This window comes from Lampris incognitus, chromosome 5 (genome assembly GCF_029633865.1).
Source record: "Lampris incognitus isolate fLamInc1 chromosome 5, fLamInc1.hap2, whole genome shotgun sequence".
NCBI classification, from domain to species: Eukaryota; Metazoa; Chordata; class Actinopteri; order Lampriformes; family Lampridae; genus Lampris; species Lampris incognitus.
In genome coordinates, this window is record NC_079215.1 from 3,539,898 (window position 1) to 3,562,658 (window position 22,761).

General features: G+C 48.7%; 1 protein-coding gene and 1 non-coding gene across 2 annotated transcripts; both read left to right on the forward strand.

The window, feature by feature from the left end:
- The first annotated feature begins 897 nt into the window (after positions 1 to 897).
- Positions 898 to 13,991, forward strand: polg2 (polymerase (DNA directed), gamma 2, accessory subunit). Its single transcript, XM_056280355.1, has 8 exons — positions 898 to 1,524; positions 3,451 to 3,556; positions 4,540 to 4,645; positions 7,301 to 7,489; positions 9,028 to 9,168; positions 9,751 to 9,831; positions 10,169 to 10,269; positions 11,482 to 13,991. Exons 1-8 carry the CDS (start codon positions 1,068 to 1,070, stop codon positions 11,645 to 11,647), a joined length of 1,347 nt encoding a protein of 448 aa, XP_056136330.1. The 5' UTR covers positions 898 to 1,067; the 3' UTR covers positions 11,648 to 13,991.
- A 4,935-nt stretch (positions 13,992 to 18,926) lies between these two features.
- On the forward strand, positions 18,927 to 19,142 carry LOC130113518 (small nucleolar RNA U3). Its single transcript, XR_008810307.1, has one exon. It is a non-coding gene; the product is annotated as a small nucleolar RNA U3 (small nucleolar RNA).
- The last annotated feature ends 3,619 nt before the right edge of the window (positions 19,143 to 22,761 follow it).

Below are 22,761 nucleotides of genomic sequence, written 5' to 3' on the forward strand. Positions count from 1 at the left end.
TCACAGTTCAGTGGATGGATACACTCCATTTAACATTTTAACATGGATTTCCTTTGCGTTTGCAACATTATTAGATAACTAGAAGAACCCCGCTACATTGTAGCGGTACCCCACTTCAAGTGGGGGTGGAAAGGGGCTAAATGGCAAGTAGTAGACGATGGTCACCAAGCATATTTCACATACATGACATTGCATACACGATAACATTAAAGGGGGAGAGGGTCACATTTTCCAGGTTAAGGGGGGGGGGGTCCCCAGAAAAAAATGTTAGGTGAAAAAATCAAAGATGCTCAGAATCATCTGAAATGCCGAGAAAAGTGGTTTTTAGACATTTTTAGAAAAATGCATATTTTGCATATTTATGCATAATTATGCATAATTTTAATTTTCTGGGATTTTTCCCTTACTCTCCGAGACAACACCTACCACCTCCAAAAAGAATTAGGATCATAAGTGCTTTAGTTTTCGGTCCCGCTATCTACACTAAAACACACACACACACACCACACATTGTGACAATATATGAGTAGATTAACGTCGACATCGAGATGCCAGACGCAAACGGGCCACGCATCACCCGGAAGTGCCGCATTCACATCCGGGTTCATAAACCAGCGCCATGGAAGACTTCGCGGAGACTTTCTCTCTGAAACCACGTGACAAGATGTCGCCAAAGGCGCCGCAGCTTTACTACCTAACCGTAACCACAAACTACTTGTATGGACTTCCGAGCTTTACTCATAAACCCAGTGACTGAGTCTGTAGACGGCACGAAAACCGACTTTTGCGGATCCGCCTCGCAACCGCCCCGGGGTCCCTGCCGGTCACGTGGTTTCCGAGAGAACGTCTACGGCGGGCGGGACGCGTGTTCGCCCTGGAGTTCAGGTCATTGAGGGGCCGTCGCAGAGTTTTACCAGCTGTTCTGTAGTTTCCCAGCGGGGTGCCATTTGAAAGAGGAGCCGGTTAAATCATGAGGTCACCGGCCACGGTGAGCCACCACACCGTCTCCCCCGGTCTCCAGGATCAGCTGTCGGGTTGACCGCGGTCTTGCCGGCCGGCTTGAGAGCATGTTTAGACCCGCGCGGCGCGGGGCGGCGCGCTCCCTGTCGCATGGCCGCACATGGTGCACGGCGGCCGGTCTCACCACCAGAGACTCCGACCACGCCGCAGCACTGATGGAGCTCTGCGCCGACAGACACTACATAGCACGGGGGCGGAGTCACAGAGACTCGTTCCTGCGGGGACTGAGCTGCAGCTACGGGCCCCTCGGAACCGAGCTGCACAGGAACATACTGGATCAGTGGTGGAACTCGGTAAGCAAGTCCAACGCTCGGGTGTTCGGGATAGGCACTCTGAATGCCCGCCGGGACGGGGCTGATGCAGGGAATGGGACCTTAAAGGTTGTCGACAGTAGGAGCCTGAACCAAGTACTGGACCTGCAGGAGTTAAGCAAGGAACAGCTCGTACAGAGGTTGCAGAAACTTCTCAAGAGCTCTGCGTCTCTGACAACAAACTTCCTGACTGGTAAATTATTTACTATATATATATATATGTATATATAAGCTTTATTATGTTATTATTTAATAAAATATTTATTGTGTTGTCTATATCACTGCTTATGTCCAGGAGATAGGGACCACCAGGTACTCCCCCTACTGAAACACAATGATGACTCAACCTGTTGAGGCATCAGCTGTGCTCCTACGACCTCCAGAGGTTACGGAAATGGTGATGATGATTACTGCTTGGCATCCCCCTCATCACATTTTCTTTTTGCATATATTATAAATCCATATAGAGCAGCACAGTGGTTATCACGATCGCCTCACAGCAAGAAGGTCCTGGGTTCGAGCCCCGTGGTAGTCCAACCTTGGGGGTCGTCCCGGGTCGTCCTCTGTGTGGCGTTTGCATGTTCTCCCTGTGTCTGTGTGGGTTTCCTCCGGGGGCTCCGGTTTCCTCCCACAGTCCAAAGACATGTAGGTCAGGTGACTCGGCCGTACTGAATTGTCCCTAGGTGTGTGTGTGTGTGTGTGTGTGCGTGCGTGGCCCCTGTGTGATGGCCTGGCGGCCTGTCCAGGGTGTCTCCTCACCTGCTGCCCAATGACTGCTGGGATAGACTCCAGCGCCCCACGACCCTGGGAGCAGGATAAGCGGTTCGGATAATGGATAATGGATAATGGATGGATGTTATATGCCACATAATGATCGTATAATTGTGTAGCTCAGTACAGCAGCATTACCAGGCATACAACTAGTTGGTGGAAAAACACATCGTGTCAGGAACCAGTCATGTCAGAACCGTTTCACACATCTACAGATTATGAGGCAGTGGGCCCCTGGGAAGGATGTCGAAGTCAATTAAGTTCACCTTTAATATTAACAAAGACATAGCCTAAAAACTGACAGCACGCTGTCATTGACAGGAATGACTTGTGTCCTTCACAAATCACAACTCTGCAGTGTGAAATAAAAAGTTACTAACATGCCCCCCAAGACCCCACGGGCCCCTGGACTTGTACCTGCTAAGCCTTTTCAGTAATACATCGGTGCACAGTATAGAAATCTGATTTTGTGAATCAACAAAAACTGCGAGTGCTGTTGCATTACGTTTGTCTGTGGGCAAAAATGGTGTGATGGGGGCGTCCGGGTGGCGTGGCGGTCTACTCTTGTGCCTACCAACACAGGGATCACCAGTTCGAATCCCCGTGTTACCGCCGGCTTGGTCGGGCGTCCCTACAGACGAATTGGCCGTGTCTGTGGGTGGGAAGCCAGATGTGGGTATGTGTCCTGGTCGCTGCACTAGCGCCTCCTCTGGTCGGTCAGGGCGCCTGTTCGGGGGGAGGAGGGGGAACTGGGGGGAATAGCGTGATCCTCCCACGCACTACGTCCCCCTGGTGAAACTCCTCACTGTCAGGTGAAAGGAAGCGGCTGGTGACTCCACACGTATGGGAGGAGGCATGTGGTAGTCTGCAGCCCTCCCCGGATCGGCAGAGGGGGTGGAGCAGCGACTGGGGACGGCTCGGAAGAGTGGGGTAATTGGCTGAGGGCAATTGAGGAGAAAAGGGGGGAACCCCCCCCCCCAAAAAATGGTGTGATGTAATTGACATTGTCCTTACCATCCTCGTCAAATCAGAATCGGAACCTGTTGTATTCACCAGGCATGTTTCCATGTCACTGTGAATTGGACTTGCGGCATTGCTCTCTGTGGTGTGGCGGCACCACGTTTTTAACAGAAGTAATATAGAACATCAGAAATATTAGAAATGTGTTGTAAGTTCTTTCCTTGTATATCAGCGTGCTAGATCTCTGTATCTGCAAAGATTAGTGTGAGTGCAAAATGAGTAAGGAAAGATCGTCCAATGCTCATTCCTTTGTCTTTCCTGAAAGTCTGGATTCTTCTGTCTTGATGCAGCAGGTAAGCTTCCTGTGTCATACTTGTGTTGATCTCAGGTGCCTTGGATCAATACCTTCCCTCGCTGGAACTGGTGAACAGGAAGCTGCCCTTCGGCCTGGCTGAGAGCGGTCCGTGTTTCCAGACCTCCGATGGCCGTGGTTGGTGAGCTATCAGCTATCAGTGTTGTCACGTTCATAAACGGCCTCTCTCTTTCACATTCGACGTTTCTGCAACGCTGAACCTGCAGCCAGCTAATTTGGCCAACTGGCATCAGAGCAGGAAGAATGATGTTGATTGATTACATTTATCACTACTACTGCTACTGACACTACTACTGCTACTACTACTACTACTTTCGGCTGCTCCCATTAGGGGACGCCACAGTGGATCATCCGTTTCCGTATCTTCCTCTGTCACACCAGCCACCTGCATGTCCTCCCTCACCACATCCATAAACCTCCTCTTTGGCCTTCCTCTTCTCCTCTTCCCTGGCAGCTCCATATTCAGCATCCTTCTCCCAACATACCCAGCATCTCTCCTCCACACATGTCCAAACCATCTCCATCTTGTCTCTCTTGCTTTGTCTCCAAACCGTCCAACCTGAGCTGTCCCTCTAATATACTCGTTCCTAACCCTGTCCTTCTTCATCACTCCCATGGAAATCTTATCATCTTCACCTCTGCCACCTCCAGCTCCTCCTCCTGTCTTTTCATCAGTGCCACTGTCTCCAAACCATACAACATAGCTGGTCTCACTACCATCTTGTAAACCTTCCCTTTAACTCTCGCCGGTACTCTTATGTCTGTAATGGTTGATTAATGGATTAATTAATGGATGTTTAAATAATAATTCCCAGTTCCAGCTGTGCTCTGCAAACAGGGTCTGAGGGAACCAGTTTTAAAACATAGTGGCTGTAATTTCCTGTAAACGTGCCCAGTGTGGAAAAACGTTCACGTATTTGCAGTAACAGTTTCAAGTGATTATTTCCGCTGTGCAGTGCATGAACCTATTTAATACAGTCAGATCTGTGGCTGATTGTAAAGCACACAGTGGACGGTCACAATATTCCTGCAGTGCTTTATAGATCTAAACTGTTCTTTTGTATTTAATAAGATTTGTTTCTGCTGCTCCTTCCGTTCTGCCAGTCCAGCTGAGGTCACCCAGACGTCGCTGGTATGGTTCTGCTCCCCCCGTACGTCCTCCCAGTGGCTGGACCACTGGGCACGACAGAGGCTTCAGTGGTGGAGGAAGGTGAGTTGGTGAACAAGTGTGATTCCCCTGAGTGTCCAGGTGGCGGTCTATTCCGTTGCCTACCAACACAGGGATCAGCGGTTCGAATCCCCGTGTTGCCTCCGGCTTGGTCGAGCAACCCTACAGACACAAGTGGCCGTGTCTGCAGGTGGGAAGCCGGATGTGGGTATGTGTCCTGGTCGCTGCACTAGTGCCTCCTCTGGTCGGGCGGGGCGCCTGTTCAGGGGGGAGGGGGAACTGGGGGGAATAACGTGATCGTCCCACGCCTGGTGAAACTCCTCACTGTCGGGTGAAAAGAAGCGGCTGGTGACTCCACATGTATGGGAGGAGGCATGTGGTAGTCTGCAGCCCTCCCCAGATCGGCAGAGGGGGTGGAGCAGAGACCGGGATGGCTCAGAAGAGTGGGGTACTTGACCAAGTACAATTGGGGGGGGGGGGGGGGGGGAGAAAAAACCTTTTTAGGGCAAACCCAGTCTTATAATTTGCCCTCCACAGGCTAAGGAATGGTTGTCCATCGTATCCGATGATGACCATCTTCTCCTATTTGTGAGTTCTTTGGTGGGTGAATACTCCACTCCGATCCTGGATGCACAGTTGCGGTTGCAGACCGGGCATGTAAGAGTGGTGCTGGGGGGGAGGGGGTAGGGGGGGTAGCTTTGTGAGCATGCCTCTTCACACGCTTTGCTACACGGTGTTGTGTGCGCTGGTTTTCCATGTTCTTCACTCCCTGTGAGACGTGAGAGCGCCAGATGGTGCGGCAGGAGGTAAGTTCCTCCAGAGAAGAGGGGCTGGTCTGGCATCTCTTCAGTCAGTGTGGTCTTCATTTGGTCTTTGAGCTGCTCCTTCTGCCCACCAGCAGTGCGTTGACCAAGGTGTAGTTGGCCGTACAGCACTTCACGGGGGAGTCGTTGGCTGGGTGTGTGAATGACACCCCCAAGCCACCTGAGTTGATGGTGGTTTAGGGTAGACTCCACCCTGCAGCTGCCTGCCCGCTCCAACACCTCTGTGTGTGGCACCCTGTCCTCCCAAGTACTGCCGAGGATCCTCTGCAGACACCTCACGTGGAAGGCCTCCAGGCTTCTGAGATGGTGGCTGTAGATGGTCCACGCCTCACATCCATAGAGTAGTGTGGACACACACACACACACACACACACACACACAGATCAGGCTATTTCAGTTCCACGTAGCTGCTCCTCTTTGTTGCCCGGATGACTCCCTCCTTGTTCTCCCTGCCTCCAAACTAAAATTCAACAAAATGATGTTGAGAGTTTGATCGTCATGCCGTTGCTACACCATCCACATACCAGAGAGATGATTACTGTCGTGAGAAATGTCCTTACCGTCAGCGTGTCTTGTAAGTGTTATATGAGGTGTAAGTAGCTCGTTTAGTTCCTGTGTTTTTAGCTGAGTTCACCGTGTAAAGTGCAGGAGATAAGCAAGAGAGACGCTTTACAAAAGAAATTAATATGCAGTCCTCGCGTTGGCCCATAGGAGTATAAAAAAAATAGCAGGGTTGATTACTTACTGCTTTTCATGGTTCATTCATTCATTCATTCATCTTCAGCCACTTCTCCGGGGTCGGGTCGCGGTGGCAGCAAGCTAAGTAGGGCGCTCCAGACCTCCCTCTCCCCAGCAACGCCCTCCAGCTCCTCCTGGGGGTCCCAAGGTGTTCCCAGGCCAGATTGGACATGTAGTCCCTCCAGTGAGTTCTGGGTCTACCCCGGGGTCTCCTCCCAGTTGGCCGTGCCTGGTAAACCTCCAAAGGAAGGTGCCCAGGAGGCATCCTGATCAGATGCCCGAACCACCTCAACTGGCTCCTTTTGATGTGAAGGAGCAGCGGCTCTACTCCGAGCTCCCTCCGGATGTCTGAGCTCCTCACCCTATCTCTAAGGCTGAGTCCAGACACCCTACGGAGGAAACTCATTTCAGCCGCTTGTATCCACGATCTCACCCTTTCAGGTGCTTCACAAAACTTCCAGTCAAATATTTTATCCATCCATCCATTATCTGAACCGCTTATCCTGCACTCAGGGTCGCGGGGATGCTGAAGCCTATCCCAGCAGTCATTGGTTGGCAGGCGGGGAGACACCCTGGACAGACCACCAGGCCATCACACACACACACACACACACACACACACCCATTCATACCCACGGACAATTCAGTACGGCCAAGTCACCTGACCTACATGTCTTTGGACTGTGGGAGAAACCGGAGTCCCCGGAGGAAACCCACGCAGACCCGGGGAGAACATGCAAACTCCACACAGAGGACGACCCGGGATGACCCCAAGATTGGACTACCCCGGGGCTCGAACCCAGGACTTTCATGCTGTGAGGCAACCGGGCTAACCGCTGTGACACTGTGCCGCCCAAATATTTGATAACTTAACAATATGTGGAGATGAATCACATCCATTTAATTATTATTCCTGTAATTCATATTACAACTACAACATTTACAAAAGCGTGTTTGCTTCATCAGTATTTGATGGCTTTAGCTTGGACACCAAATTACTACCAGCTTGAATAAAAATGAAATCATGTCTATTCTCATCCACTTTTCTACCGTCCTTTTATCTGCCCACCATTCATTCCTCAATTCATCCATCCATCTACCCACCTCACTCATCTTTCAACCCATCCTTTTACAGTTTGCTTTGGCTCCATCGGACTTCAGCTGCAGTGACATCTCGGGGGAGGAGGAGCCGGGAGGGAAGGCGTGGCGTGGGGTGAAGATCGTCTACCATTTCCCGTGGGGGCAGGAACCGCTGGAGACGCTACAGAGCCGAGGAAACGCTGAGCTGCTGCAGATGCACGAGAGCGTGAGCGCCAAATTGCAGGTGCCGTTTACATTGTGTGGTTCAAACATGAGCGCCACATAACCTGGCAGGCCAGACCGGTCTCCAGTCTCCAACTCAGAAACATGGGTCTTCACAGACTGAGCCTGGCCTTCCTCTCTTAGAAACATTCCCCCCCCCCCTTTTATCTCCCCCAATTGTATCTGGCCAATTACCCCACTCTTCTGAGCCGTCCCGGTCTCTGCTCCACCCCCTCTGCTGATCCAGGGAGGGCTGCAGACTACCACATGTCTCCTCCCATACATGTGGAGTCACCAGCCGCTTCTTTTCACCTGACAGTGAGGAGTTTCACCAGGGGGACGTAGCATCACGCTATTCCCCCCAGTTCCCCCTACCCTTGAACAGGCGCCCTGACTGACCAGAGGAGGCGCTAGTACGGTGACCATGACACACCCACATCCAGCTTCCCACCCGCAGACACAGCCAATTGTGTCTGCGGGGACACCTGACCAAGTCGGAGGTAACACAGGGGTTCGATTCCCCCGTCCCCGTGTTGGTAGGCAACGGAGTAGACCGCCACGCTATTCTACCTGGACGCCCCTTAGAAACAGTTTCATGTAAAATTTTGCTGTTTGGTTTTTTTGATGACAAATCCCCCTGGGATCTGACTTGGGCTTGTTCTTTCTTTGGACATGTGATTTATTTCTTTTTAAATCTCCATCAGTGAAACGGAGGCCCGACCCGATCTGCAAGAAAAACCAAAGGGACTGAGCAGCCAGATTGGTACGACTCGTGAAGCTAACTCTGCACCCTCCAGCACCACTGTTTCACAGCAGCTGTCAAGACACCGTCACTGGGGGGTGTCCGCGTGGCGTGGCGTGGCGTGGCGTGGTGGTCTATTCCATTGCCTACAAACACAGGGATCGCTGGTTTGAGTCCCCGTGTTACCTCCGGCTTGGTCGGGCGTCCCTACAGACACAATTGGCCGTGTCTGCGGGTGGGAAGCCAGACGTGGGTATGTGTCCTGGTCGCTGCACTAGCGCCTCCTCTGGTCGGTCGGGGTGATTGTTTAGGGGGGGGGCAAAGCGTGATCCTCCCATGCACTACATCCCCCTGGTGAAACTCCTCACTGTTGGGTGAAAAGAAGTGGCTGGTGACTCCACATGTATGGGAGGAGGCATGTGGTAGTCTGCAGCCCTCCCCGGATCAGCAGAGGAGGTGGAGCAGAGATCGGGACGGCTCGGGAGAGTGGGGTAATTGGCCGGGTCCAACTGAGGAGAAAAAGGGGCAAAATCCAAAAAAGGAAAAAAAAAGGCAGTTTTGAAGCGATGTACTCTGCGTATGTAACAATACGGAGGAGAGTACAGTCCGTACAGAAATAAAGGGACAGACTCCTGTTCAAGTACTGCAGAGGACACCACAGCATCATCAGGTTGATCATATTCGATGAGGAGCGACTGCTCTTGTCTTTTGACTTGAGACATTACATCTACACTGCATGTTGTAAACCCACGATGCCCGATGTGCTGGCAGCGATGGGATAACCAAGCAGCGTTCATGTTCTTCTGATCCTGATTCAGTGTCTGGATGATCATAAACTGGTGGTGCCCCACGTTGTCTCCATCACTGGGAACATGGACCGCGGTATGTTGGCCTATCTCTTTAATTCACTGCAGCAACAGAAGAAAGAGGACACCGAGCAGAAGCTGCAGCAGAGAAAGGTGAAAATCCAGAGGAAAAGTAGTTGTGTTCATTACGCTTCTGTTGGTGTATTTTGTGTGTGTGAGAGTTTTCACAGGCAGAGGTTTTTTGGCGCCACGGTGACGCAGTGGTTAGCGCGGTCTCCTCACAGCAAGAAGGTCCTGGGTTCGAGCCCCGGGGTAGTCCAACCTTGGGGGTGGTCCCGGGTCGTCCTCTGTGAGGAGTTTGCATGTTCTCCCCGTGTCTGTGTGGGTTTCCTCCGGGGGTCCAGTTTCCTCCCACAGTCCAAAGGCATGTAGGTCAGGTGGATCAGCTGTACTACATTGTCCCTAGGTGTGAATGTGTGTGTGTGTGTGTGTGTGTGTGTGTGTGTGTGTGTGTGTGTGTGTGTGTGTGTGTCGGCCCTGTGATGGTCTGGCAGCCTGTCCAGGGTGTCTCCCCGCCTGCTGCCCAGTGACTGCTGGGATAGGCTCCAGCATCCCCGCGACCCTGAGAGCAGGATAAGCGGTTTGGATGATGGATGGATGGATGGATGAGTTTTCACTTCCATGTTTACCTGTGGCGTTACTCTTAAGGGAGATGTATTTTCCTGTTCATTCGAGGTCCTGAAGTTGCATCCGTTGTTGGCTCCTGTTAAAGTGGCTTTACACCTGGGCGGGGCAGCCACTGTGGAGCTGAGACAGGTAAGATGACCACCTGGTTCTGGCAGAACACTTGGTTCTGGCAGAACACTTGGTTCTGGCAGAACAGAGCAGATTGGTTGAATCGTTGTTGTTGTGTTGTGTAACCGCATGCTGACAGCCTGATGAAAAGAACGTACCAGGTCATGCACCTGAGTCATCACAAAGCCATTTATCGAGAGGCTTTTTTCATGAGGAACAGTCAATGGTTTTTATTCATTTATCTATCTGTCTGTCTATCTGTCTATCTGTCTATCTGTCTGTCTATCTGTCTGTCTGTCTATCTATCTGTCTGTCTGTCTGTCTGTCTGTCTGTCTGTCTGTCTGTCTGTCTGTGCAGGTTTGTGAAGGTCTGCTGCAGGACTTGGTCGAGGCCGGGATCTCCTCGTGGCCTGGGTATCTAGAAACCACAGCGACATCAGGGGAGCAGTCAAGCGCCAAGTAAAATTCTAATTGAAAAAAGTTGTTTGAAACAACTGAACGGAATGGCTCCTTACAGAGTAATGTGGTCTTCTGGAACCTGGAACCAAAAAAAAAAGAAGAAAAAAGGGGGGGGGGGGCTATAGAACCTGATAATGTAATAAAGTGCATTTGCATGTCCAACTTTGACCTGTTGGTGGCGCTAGAGCTCTGGAGCTAGAGTTGCCAACACAGTATCACCACTTGAACCCATTAATAGGTGGTCTGCTGTTAAATTATTACAATATTGGGGAATTATTACATTATCAGGACCTGCAAAATGAAGGCTAACCTGATCATGTAATAACCTCCTGTTAATGCAATGCTTTATTACATTATCGGTAAAAAGTTTGTTACATTATCGGGAAATGCACTTTATGACATTATCGGGAAGTTATTACATTATCAGGTTTATTGCATTTTCAATGGCCTCAAGTGCATTTTTTATTACATTATCAGGGTTATTACATTATCGGGGATGTATTACATTATCAGGTTCTACAGGGGCTTCCTTAAGTATTCTGTGTGTGTGTGTGTGTGTGTGTGTGTGGTTACGTGTGCTCAGATGTGAAGGACTCACAACTAACAGGAGATGCACAACTGAAAGTTAGAACAACAGGATGGTCGAGGGATCATTATAGAAGCAACAGATACGGACCGAATAAGAGCCTGAAAAAGGAAATGGCGGGACGTCCGCGTGGCGTGGCGGTCTATTCCGTTGCCTACCAACATGGGGATCGCCGGACTGAATCCCCGTGTTACCTCCGGCTTGGTCGGGCATCCCTACAGACACAATTGGCCATGTCTGCAGGTGGGAAGCTGGATGTGGGTATGTGTCCTGGTCGCTACACTGGCTCCTCCTCTGGTCGGTCGAGGCATCTGTTCGGGGGGGGGGGGTTAGCGTGATCCTCCCACGTGCTACGTCCCCCTGGTGAAACTCCTCACTGTCAGGTGAAAAGAAGTGGCTGGTGACTCCACATGTATGGGAGGAGGCATGTGGTAGTCTGCAGCCCTCCCCAGATCAGCAGAGAGGGTGGAGCAGAGACCGGGACGGCTCAGAAGAGTGGGGCAATTGGCCAGGTGTAATTGGGGAGAAAATCCAAAAAAAAAGGAAATGGCTTTAGACAGCGAGAAGGAAGCATACCAGAGGGATGCTGATTCACTGTGCTGGTGTTTGGGTCCCTGTGTCTCCAGGTATGACGAGATGGGGGTTCTGTTCACCGTGGTGATCGACGAGAGCACCCTGGAGAGCGGTCTGCTGCAGGTGCGCAGCAGAGATACGACCGTCAAGGAGATCATGCACATATCAGAGGTCAAGAGGTCCCTCAACAGATACATAGCTGCTGCCAAGAACGTCTGAAACGGCGTTTTCCCCGAGGGCGGCTTCATTTTGAACAGTACCCCCCCCCCCCCCCCGCTGTCGCCGTACCGCCAACACCAACTCCACCTCCCGCAGCACAGAGCTGAATGGCTTGATATGACCGTTTCTGCTGCGTCTGGACCACATCTGTTACGGTGCCCGAGCTGATGGATAAGATGTGACCCACTCTGCCACGGTGCAGGATGTGGATTATGTTGTTTGTTTTGGTGACTGGTTATCTGGGACGATATCCACTTTATCCTGTGCAGGATCAGAGGCAAGAGGCAGTATTGTCACAGTCGGTCAGAATTTAGGAGTTGCTAAATCAATCCCTCAACCGGATCATCAGGCCCACGGCCCAGTGTTCAGTTCCACAGTCTGCTGATCTGATATTGAATCATTGTGTCTTTATTATGTTTTACATTTTGGTAATTTCATGCTACTTCCTTTTTTTATTGGTGGCTCTGATATGCTAAAAAATGTGCATTTCTGCAAAGTCACTTGTTAGCGACTCTTAACCAGAATAACAGCCTCAAAACAGTAAACATTTCCACAGATTTTTTGGTTTGTTTTTTTTTTTTTTTTTTTGGCTCATTGGAAATAGAAGGGGCAGCATGGTGGCGCCTCACAGCAAGAAGGTCCTGGGTTTGAGCCCCGGGATAGTCCAACCTTGGGGGTCGTCCTCTGTGTGGAGTTTGCATGTTCTCCCCGTGTCCATAATAATGTCTGTGTTTTATTTTGAACGGCCTCGTTTTTCCCAGTAAAGAAACTGTCATCACAATTCCCAGATAGCAGAACTGCTGTGGCCCCGACCCGTCCCACACCCGTCACTTCATCCGGCCCACATACCGCGTGGACTGATGGCACTTGGGCGTTCCGCTCCTGTTTGTCAGATCTGGGCCAGAACCAAGCCATAGCAATGCTGCATGTGCCACATATTTGCCAAAGGTGGCCATATTTGTGTTGTGATATTTGGGGCCAGATCCACCATTTACCACACGGGCCACTTCAGGGTCACATCCAGATCACATGTTGTCCAGAGCACCGCATCTTTGCCAGAAAAGGCCCACATGTGATTTGGCATATTTGGGCCATATTTGCTACTGTACATGTGGGCCACTTCAGGCTCACATCCATGTTGTCAGGACCAGAAGAAGACCATCAGTGCCGCATCACTGCCTGAAGTGGCCCACATCCGGATGCTGTCTGGGTGGCGTTGTTGGTAATTTACTCATGTTAAAAAGGGTTGACAAGTTATTTTAAGAACATGACTGGATCCTAAGATTTCCCCTGTATTTTATGGTTGAGACTGTATCTGTATTTATCAGAGCAGGAAGTTAGAAACGCTACACAGCGAAAACTAAGTGAGGAATGAGTTGGGGACATACGTCATTAACATGGATGGATTTGTTTTGCTTTACTTGAGTTGTTGAAGTGGGTTGTTGAAGCAAAAGTTACATACATGTTGTCTTTATTGGTGAACAATTTGTCCACATTTTAAGAACGACTGTACCTGCGGTGGGTTTCTGAGTGGCGAGGCCGGTGGTTTATGACCTAACGAGTTCTGTAAATTCATTGAAACAGATGAGGAAACTTAAGGCTTTGCATGCCCAGGTTGGGAACATCACAATCTCAGATGTTTGCAAAAATGGCAAGACGAAAAAGTTTCAAGATTTAGTTTATTGTCATTTCTTTGTGTACCTGCACACATGATAAAAACGAAGTGCCGTTTCTGCCAGCTCACAGCAGTGCAACAGAAAAGACAAAGAACATATATCTAAAAATTCCCTAAAAGTGATACCACTAAAAACACAAAAACAGAGAAAAAAAACAAAAAAGCACAAACAATTAACAACGCAGTCCATTTACACCGTTTGATTTACAATCCACATTTGGGCCTCAAACTCAGTTTACCTTCCTAATTTCAACAGGTGCACTTCCGTGTTGACGTTTTCCTCTGACTGCTGACAGCTCTGTAGTTCCTCCCCCATTGCCTCAGGTTGAGAGTCTGGGTGTCCTCCTGGACAGCACATTGTCTTTTGAAGCCCACACCAACAATGTTACTCGGTCTGCATACCTCCACCTATGCAATATTAACCATCTTCGCTTGTCACTGACACCTACCAGCACCGCCATACTCACCCACACCCTGGTTACATCCCATGCTGACTACTGTAATTCTGTCCTCTTTGGTCTTCCCCTCAAGTGTCTTCATAAGCTTCAGCTGGTCCAGAATCCAGCTGCCCGTATCAGTACCAGAACTCCTTCCATAGATCATATCACTCCTGTTCTGCAGCAGCTCCACTGGCTCCCTGTTAAATACTGTACTGACTTCAAGATCCTGCTCCTCCTCACCTTTAAGGCCCTTAATAACCTAGCTCCTTCCTATCTGTCTGAACTCCTTCATATCCACATGCCCTCCCGCACTCGCAGATCCTCTTCTGCTCTCCAACTCACTACACCATCGGCCCGCTGGACTACCATGGGGTCTAGAGCTGGACTACCATGGGGACTAGAGCCTTCAGTCATTCTGTCCCCTGCCTATGGACCTCTCTCCCACAAGACATTCACAACACTGACTCTCTTTCAACCTCCATATCCCATCTCAAAACGCACCTTTTCACACTGGCATATTCAGTCTGATCCACGCTGCACTGAGTTTTGTGCAGATGATGATTTTATATTATCTGTTGTGTTAACTTTTTATTGTCTACCTGCTTTGTTTTGACTTTATGCTGTCTGATACAGTGCTGCTGGGTTTTTTTTACTGTGTTTTCTGTAAGGTGTCCTTGAGTGCTCTGAAAGCTGCCCACAAATAAAATGTATTATCATTATTATCTTTGTGTGGCACTATGACTGGTAAAGGGAGAGAGGTGGCTGACATGATGGAAAGAAGAAAGGTAGGCATACTGTGTGTGCAAGAGACCAGGTGGAAGGGGAGTAAGGCCAGGAGTATCGGAGGTGGGTTCAAACTCTTCTACCATGGTGTGAATGGGAGGAGTAATGGGGTAGGGGTCATTCTGAAGGAAGAGTATGTCAAGTGTGCTGGAGGTGAAGAGAGTGTCAGACAGAGTGATGAGTATGAAGCTGGAAATTGAAGGTTTATTGCTGAATGTTATCAGCGCATATGCCCCGCAAGTTGGGTGTGAGATGGATGAAAAAGAAGAATTCTGGAATGAGTTGGACGACATGGTGGAGAGGGTACCCAAGGAGGAGAGAGTGGTGATTGGAGCGGACTTCAATGGACATGTTGGTGAAGGGAACAGAGGTGATGAGGAGGTGATGGGAAGGTATGGAGTCAAGAAGAGGAATGTGGAAGGACAGATGGTGGTGGATTTTGTGAAAAGGATGGAAATGGCTGTGGTGAATACATATTTCAAGAAGAGGGAGGAACACAGGGTGATGTACAAGAGTGGAGGAAAGTGCACACAGGTGGACTATATCTTATGAAGAAGGCACCATCTAAAAGGGATTGGAGACTGCAAGGTGGTGACAGGAGAGAACGTAGCTAGGCAGCATCGGATGGTGGTCTGTAGGATGACTTTGGAGACCAAGAAGAGGAAGCGAGTGAAGACACAGCCAAAGATCAAATGGTGGAAGTTGAAGAAGGAAGACTGTTGTGTGGAGTTCAGGCAGGAGGTAAGACAGGCACTGGGTGGTAGTGAAGAGTTGCCAGATGGCTGGAAAACCACTGCAGAAATAGTGAGGGAGACAGCTAGGAAGGTACTTGGTGTGTCATCAGGACAGAGGAAGGAAGACAAGGAGACTTGGTGGTGGAATGAGGAAGTACAGCAAAGTATACAGAGGAAAAGGTTGGCAAAGAAGAAGAGGGATAGTAAGAGAGATGAAGAAAGTAGACAGGAGTACAAGGAGATGCAGCGTAAAGCAAAGAGAGAGGTGGCAAAGGCAAAGGAAAAGGCGTATGGTGAGTTGTATGACAGGTTAGACACTAAGGAAGGAGAAAAGGACTTGTACCGATTGGCTAGACAGAGGGACCAAGCAGCAGAGGATGTGCAGCAAGTTAGGGCGATCAAGGATAGAGATGGAAATGTGCTGACAAGTGAGGAGAGTGTGCTAAGAAGGTGGAAGGAGTACTTTGAGGGGCTGATGAATGAAGAAAATGAGAGAGAGAAAAGGTTGGATGATGTAGGGATAGTGAATCAGGAAGTTCAGCGGATTAGCAAGGAGGAAGTGAGGGCAGCTATGAAGAGGATGAAGAGTGGAAAGGCAGTTGGTCCTGATGACATACCTGTGGAGGTATGGAGATGTTTAGGAGAGATGGCAGTGGGGTTTTTAACTAGATTGTTTAACACAATCCTGGAAAGTGAGAGGATGCCTGAGGAGTGGAGAAGAAGCATACTGGTACCGATTTTCAAGAACAAGGGTGATGTGCAGAACTGTAACAACTACAGAGGTATAAAGTTGATCAACCACAGCATAAAGATATGGGAAAGAGTAATAGAAGCTAGGTTAAGAGGAGGAGAGGTGATGATCAGCAGCAGCAGTATGGGTTCATGCCAGGATAGAGCACCACAGATGTGATGTTTGCTTTGAGAATGTTGATGGAGAAGTATAGAGAAGGCCAGAAAGAGTTGCATTGTGTCTTTGTAGATTTAGAGAAAGCATACGACAGGGTGCCGAGAGAGGAGGTGTGGTATTGTATGAGGAAGTCAGGAGTTGCAGAGAAGTATGTAGGAGTGGTGCAGGATATGTATGAGGGAAGCGTGACAGTGGTAAGGTGTGTGGTTGGAATGACAGATGGGTTCAAGGTGGAGGTGGGATTACATCAAGGATCGGCTCTGAGCCCTTTCTTGTTTGCAATGGTGATGGACAGGTTGACGGACAAGATCAGGCAGGAGTCTCCGTGGACTATGATGTTCGCGGATGACATTGTGATCTGTAGCAAGAGTAGGTTAAGGAGAGCCTGGAGAGGTGGAGGTATGCACTGGGGAGAAGAGGAATGAAAGTCAGTAGGAGCAAGACGGAATACCTATGCAGGAATGAGACGGAGGACAGTGGAATGGTGAGGATGCAAGGAGTGGAGGTGACGAAGGACTATGAGTTTAAATACTTGGGGTCAACTGTCCAAAGTAACGGGGAGTGCAGGAGAGAGGTGAAGAAGAGAGTGCAGGCAGGGTGGAGTGGGTGGAGAAGTGTGTCAGGAGTGATTTGTGACAGAAGGGTACCAGCAAGAGTTAAAGGGAAGGTTTACAAGATGGTAGTGAGACCAGCTATGTTGTATGGTTTGGAGACAGTGGCACTGATGAAAAGACAGGAGGAGGAGCTGGAGGTGGCAGAGATGAAGATGATAAGATTTTCACTGGGAGTGATGAAGAAGGACAGGATTAGGAACCAGTATATTAGAGGGACAGCTCAGGTTGGACGGTTTGGAGACAAAGCAAGAGAGGCAAGATTGAGATGGTTTGGACATGTGTGGAGGAGAGATGCTGGGTATACTGGGAGAAGGATGCTGAATATGGAGCTGCCAGGGAAGAGGAGAAGAGGAAGGCCAAAGAGGAGGTTTATGGATGTGGTGAGGGAGGACATGCGGGTGGCTGGAGTGACAGAGGAAGACGCAGAGGACAGAAAGAGATGGAAACGGATGATCCGCTGTGGCGCCCCCTAACGGGAGCAGCCGAAAGTAGCGGTAGTATTATTGTTATCTTGGTAACTCTAGTTCCAGAGACATCACTGGTGTGAATATCAGGCCCTTGTTTGGTTTTACCCGGCATTAGAAGGGTGATATTAGCGACGGCGTCCATGGGATTTGCCTTTGTATCTGGGTTTGAGTTTGTGTCTCTGCAGATCAGCAAGAGGGCCATTTGTGCTTCTAATGCCCTGTTCCTTCACGGCCAGCGGTACGCCACTGCCATCTGGTGGTAGGAAAAAGATTGGCAGATTGGCAGCGGTTTTGAAAGAGGATGTCAACATACGATCCCATGCATTCCAATGAACAAAGTTAATTAACTTTTCAGAGGTCTCCAGTTTTTATTGTTAATTAGGTTATTTGGGCTTACAGCTTTTTTGTATCTCTTTCATGCTTCGCATCGTATGTTGGCTGTAGCTTGGGACACAGTGCTCTCAGTAGCGACGCCACGCCCATGCGGGTTTTCATCGCAAGCAAATACAGAAATAACCGCTTTCACTAATTAACGGACGTTACGCAAGGTGTTCTAATACATGCAGCCGCTTGATGGGATGTGTGGTTAAAATGACAAAATACAACACACATGTACCGAACCAACAGGGGAACAAGACATTTTACAAACTCTGCAGAATCAAAGAGGACAAGAATCAGAAAATCCCAACGCAGGCAGACAAAACAGACAACAGTGAGGTCACCTGTAGGCCTTGGCGTGGCTTCCAGCCTACACCCCACCCCTCCACCCACCACCACCACCAAGTCAAAGAAATACACATGTAACACACACAGTATTCTGTTCAACCAGAATCCAACAGCACCCTCCCTCCCCAGTCACAACAAACGTGCCCCCCCCACAAATCCACAACAAACTTCTTCTCTAACACAGCCATACAACACATGTTAACATCTCTTCCCATTATTCTCCTAAAACACTCCACACCTCAGCTTTCAGAGTTGACGCGCCGGTCAACGACAGCGAAGGGTCGCGTGTGAGTCTCGCGGAACCTAACAGCAGTGCCACGTTTCAGTCCGGAAGATATTATTCGTTGCACCGCGAGTCCGTTACAGCATTCCCCTCCCCTGCCCATCTACTGTAACGTAATTACATATATAACTGGACAGAACAATACGGAATATAGATAATTGTGTATTGGTAATTTTGTAAGAATTACAAATATCCCATAAATGATTTGAAATGAATGAATGAGTGAAAGACACTCGGACGATCGTAACGGACGTGACCACGTCATGCGTATGCTAACGCCTTCGGCGGGCGCAAAGGATTGTGGGAGCTTCCAAATTGCGGATTGTTTGATAGAAATAAGGACGTTGCGTGGCGCATTCCGCGTCTTAATTGCAGGGTTGTGGTCTGCATAATAAGCCGCCGGAGGTAATCCCAAAATTGAAATTAAGTGACCAATTAATCCAGACAATCCTTTATTTAATGGGTTGATTGACGTGAGTCGCTCAGCGGGGGGGCTCGGCGTATCGGAACCGGCGGACGGGCTGAGGTTTCGGCCGCGCTGGTTGTTGTCCGCCGCTGAAGTCTGCCCGGGTCTTGCGCCGCCGTGCGGAACCCGGACCCAGAAGCCTGTCCCGGGAGGTGGGGTGACGCCGCGGCGGAGGTGGCGGGTTAAGACTATACTTTCAGGGATCATTTCTATAGTTCCTAACTTGAGAGATGTGTTTCGAAAGTGACGAGTCCCGCCAACCACGATGACGAGACGTGGCGTTCTCCTCTGAGCGCGAAGCGGGCGGCCGGTAGTGATTCAATTCACACGCCGGCCGCCATTGATGACCGTTCTGCACCCCCTAGCGGAGCGCAGAGGAGGAGGACGTGTTCTGAGTGGTTGTCGCTTTGTGTCCAATATTAAACGATCCGGATCACCTCCGAACCTCCTCCCAGCACCTATAGTCTGTAGTCGCTTTGTGTCCAGTATTAAATGATCCGGATCCGAGAGCCGGATCACCTCCAAGCCTCCTCCCAGCACCCATCACCCTGCAGAGGGGTCCGCAGGGGACCCGTCACCCCGCTGTCTGCAGGTGGAGGGAGGGAGCCCCGAGAGGGAAGCTCCAGGTCGGAGGCAGAAATCCCCCGGCGGTGCCATGACAACACTTATTATACACCGCATATCAGCGCGTGTACTGTCCGGTTACTTTGTAACTACCACACATACTAAACAAGAGCATACCTGAGTATACTTGCAAGTATACCACCAGTACAGGTACTTGAATCTTACTTGACCTTTAGCTGAAGTTGACTTAATAAAACAAACTTCCGGATGAGGGAACGTAAACACGATCTCGGAGGAAGATTATGTATCGTCAGAAAACACCGAGGACAAGCGCAGAACTTCCCAGTGTATCCACCAGAGGCGCTCGTCTACGGAACAGCTGCAGGAGAGGGGGAGACGTGTTTAACGGCAGCGCGCTGAGCGGGTGGATGGGTGGGTGGATGGACAGAGAGGTGGACTGCAGTAACGTGACGCATGACGCATGACGGGGGAGGTGCCCTGTTGGACCCGTGCTGCGTTTATTTTGGTTTCTGTGCACGGGCCTTTCTTTTCTTCTTTCTTTCTTTCTTTCTTTCTTTCTTTCTTTCTTTCTTTCTTTCTTCTTTTTCTTTTTTCACTTTCGTTTCGGTTTGGTTTGTTATGTTTTGTTTTGTTTTGGTTTGTTTGGTTTGTTTGGTTTTGTTTTGTTTTGGTTTGGTTTGTTTTGTTTTGTTTTGTTTTGGTTTGGTTTGTTTTGGTTTGGTTTGGTTTGTTTGGTTTTGTTTGGTTTTGGTTTGGTTTGGTTTGGTTTGGTTTGTTTGGTTTTGGTTTGGTTTGGTTTGGTTTGGTTTGTTTGGTTTTGGTTTGTTTTGTTTTGGTTTGTTTTGTTTTGTTTTGTTTTGTTTTGGTTTGTCTGGTTGGTTTTGTTTTGGTTTGTTTTGTTTTGGTTTGTTTTGTTTTGTTTTGGTTTGTTTTGATTTGTTTTGTTTTGGTTTGGTTTGTTTTGTTTTGTTTTGGTTTGGTTTGTTTTGTTTGGTTTGGTTTGGTTTGTTTTGTTTTGGTTTGTTTTGGTTTGTTTTGGTTTGGTTTGGTTTGATTTGGTTTGTTTTGTTTTGTTTTGTTTTGGTTTGGTTTGGTTTGGTTTGTTTTGGTTTGTTTTGGTTTGGTTTGTTTTGGTTTGTTTTGTTTTGGTTTGGTTTGGTTTGTTTTGTTTTGGTTTGTTTTGGTTTGATTTGGTTTGTTTTGTTTTGTTTTGTTTTGTTTTGGTTTGTTTTGGTTTGGTTTGTTTTGGTTTGTTTTGTTTTGGTTTGGTTTGTTTTGTTTTGGTTTGTTTTGGTTTGGTTTGTTTTGGTTTGTTTAGGTTTGGTTTGTTTTGGTTTGTTTTGGTTTGTTTTGTTTTGGTTTGGTTTGTTTTGTTTTGGTTTGTTTTGTTTTGTTTTGTTTTGTTTTGGTTTGGTTTGGTTTGATTTGGTTTGGTTTGTTTGGTTTTGGTTTGGTTTGTTTCGGTTTGGTTTGGTTTGGTTTGGTTTGGTTTGACTGATAACACTGGTCAACACAATGTTTCTTGCATGGGGTTTTTCAACGGATTCTAGCTCACTTTTGGGTGCTGAATCCAAATCTCGCATTAGGTTTTGCCTATCACATCAGGTTTTTGAACTATGAAAAATCATAATTTCTGAGAAAACAGCAATTTTACACTCGGAAGTTAAAAAAACACTGTTGCATTAGAAGATCGGTAGATGCAAAAATGATTACAATGAATCAATAAACACTCGGCCTAGCATGAAATTGCTTAGGAAATGAATAGGGGTAATTTTTATCCCCACCAAGATTGCCGGACTAGATGGTCAACTTTTGTAAAATGCTGAGTAAGGAGTGTACAGATAGCACGAAAACGTGATGTGACGGAACAAACCTGAGCCCAGATTTGGATTCAGCAGCCCAACATTAGCCAAAAACTGTCTCCAAAGTCCATGCAAGAAAAACAACCTATATTTGTGTAGACCAGGGTAGTGTATAAAGAGGGGGTTGGACCAGAAACGGCCTTTACTTCATCCTACACCCTTTCCGACACGGACCAGTTCTTACCTGGGTTGTTACGCTGTTACGTCCGTTTGTGTCGTGTTGCTGCCTGTGTCTTTATTGTACTTTGTTATTTTAAATGTTCAGGAGAGGAAGGAAAGAAACTAAATCCTCGGTTTTAAAGGCAGACGAGATGTTTAGGCGACATTATTTGTGTGTTTTCTCTCTGTGTGTCGGCGCCCTTACTCTTTAACTCGTGTTTAGCACGATTTCTACATGTTTCTATAAAGCGGGAAAAAGAAAAGAGAAAAAGAAAAAACTACAGTATGACGTTCAGGTTTGGGCCCCTGGTGTGCAGGACGTTCAGGTGTGTCTGCCCTTTGTGTTGTGTGCACTCTGCTGGAGGTTGGCATGGCCATGCCACACCAGTTTCCAGGTCTGGAAGTTGTCTTCATCACAGTTTAGTGTCTAGTCTGTGTGCTGGTCTGTGTGCTGGTCTGTGCGCTGGTCTGCGTCCTGGTCTGCGTGCTGGTCTGTGTGCTGGTCTGTGTGCTGGTCTGTGTGCTGGTCTGTGTCCTGGTCTGTGTGCTGGTCTGTGTCCTGGTCTGTGTGCTGGTCTGTGTCCTGGTCTGTGTGCTGGTCTGCGTGCTGCTCTGTGTCCTGGTCTGTGTGCTGGTCTGTGTGCTGGTCTGTATCCTGGTCTGTGTCCTGGTCTGTGTGCTGGTCTGTGTCCTGGTCTGTGTCCTGGTCTGTGTGCTGGTCTGTGTCCTGGTCTGTGTCCTGATGAAGAACGTTCTGGGGTGCTGCGAGCCAGTCCGAGCAGGCTGCACCGACTTTAATGAATCTTCATGCTCTGCACAGAGTATGAAAGTACAAAAGAAGACAAATCGGTATGAAGCTTAAGATCCAAACATCCTTCACTTCAAGAAAACGTGTAAGGAAAGAATAATTAGACAGTATGGAGTCGTCAGGTAACGGGGTTTCAGTTGATGGGAAATTACCGTGTGTGGCTTTTTGGTTCTTTTCATTTCTCATGTAGCTGTACGTGTTAGTTGTTGAGTGACTGGCTGACAGACCATCTAGTGTGTAGTGTGTTTATGTGTGAGTAAGGGGCAGTGTGTTGTGTGTTTATGTGTGAGTAAGGGGCAGGGGGCAGAACAAGGGTTTCTTCTCCCTGCTGCTTCTCTATCACGGAATGTGTAAACCGAGGTGTGTTTGTTCATGAGTTGCCTGTTTCTCTCTGGAGCTGTGCGTCACCACGAGCACAATAACTAATCATGAACATGACAAATTAGCTTGGTTTTGTGATCCGTGTTCCACAACAGCAGGCGGTGGTAGTGCACCTCACATCTGGATGCCTACTGCCATTAATATACAAGAATCAGAAACAAGACCATTGAGAGCGATTCAGAATCAGAATCAGAATCAGAATTATTTGTTGAGACTCCAGTTCA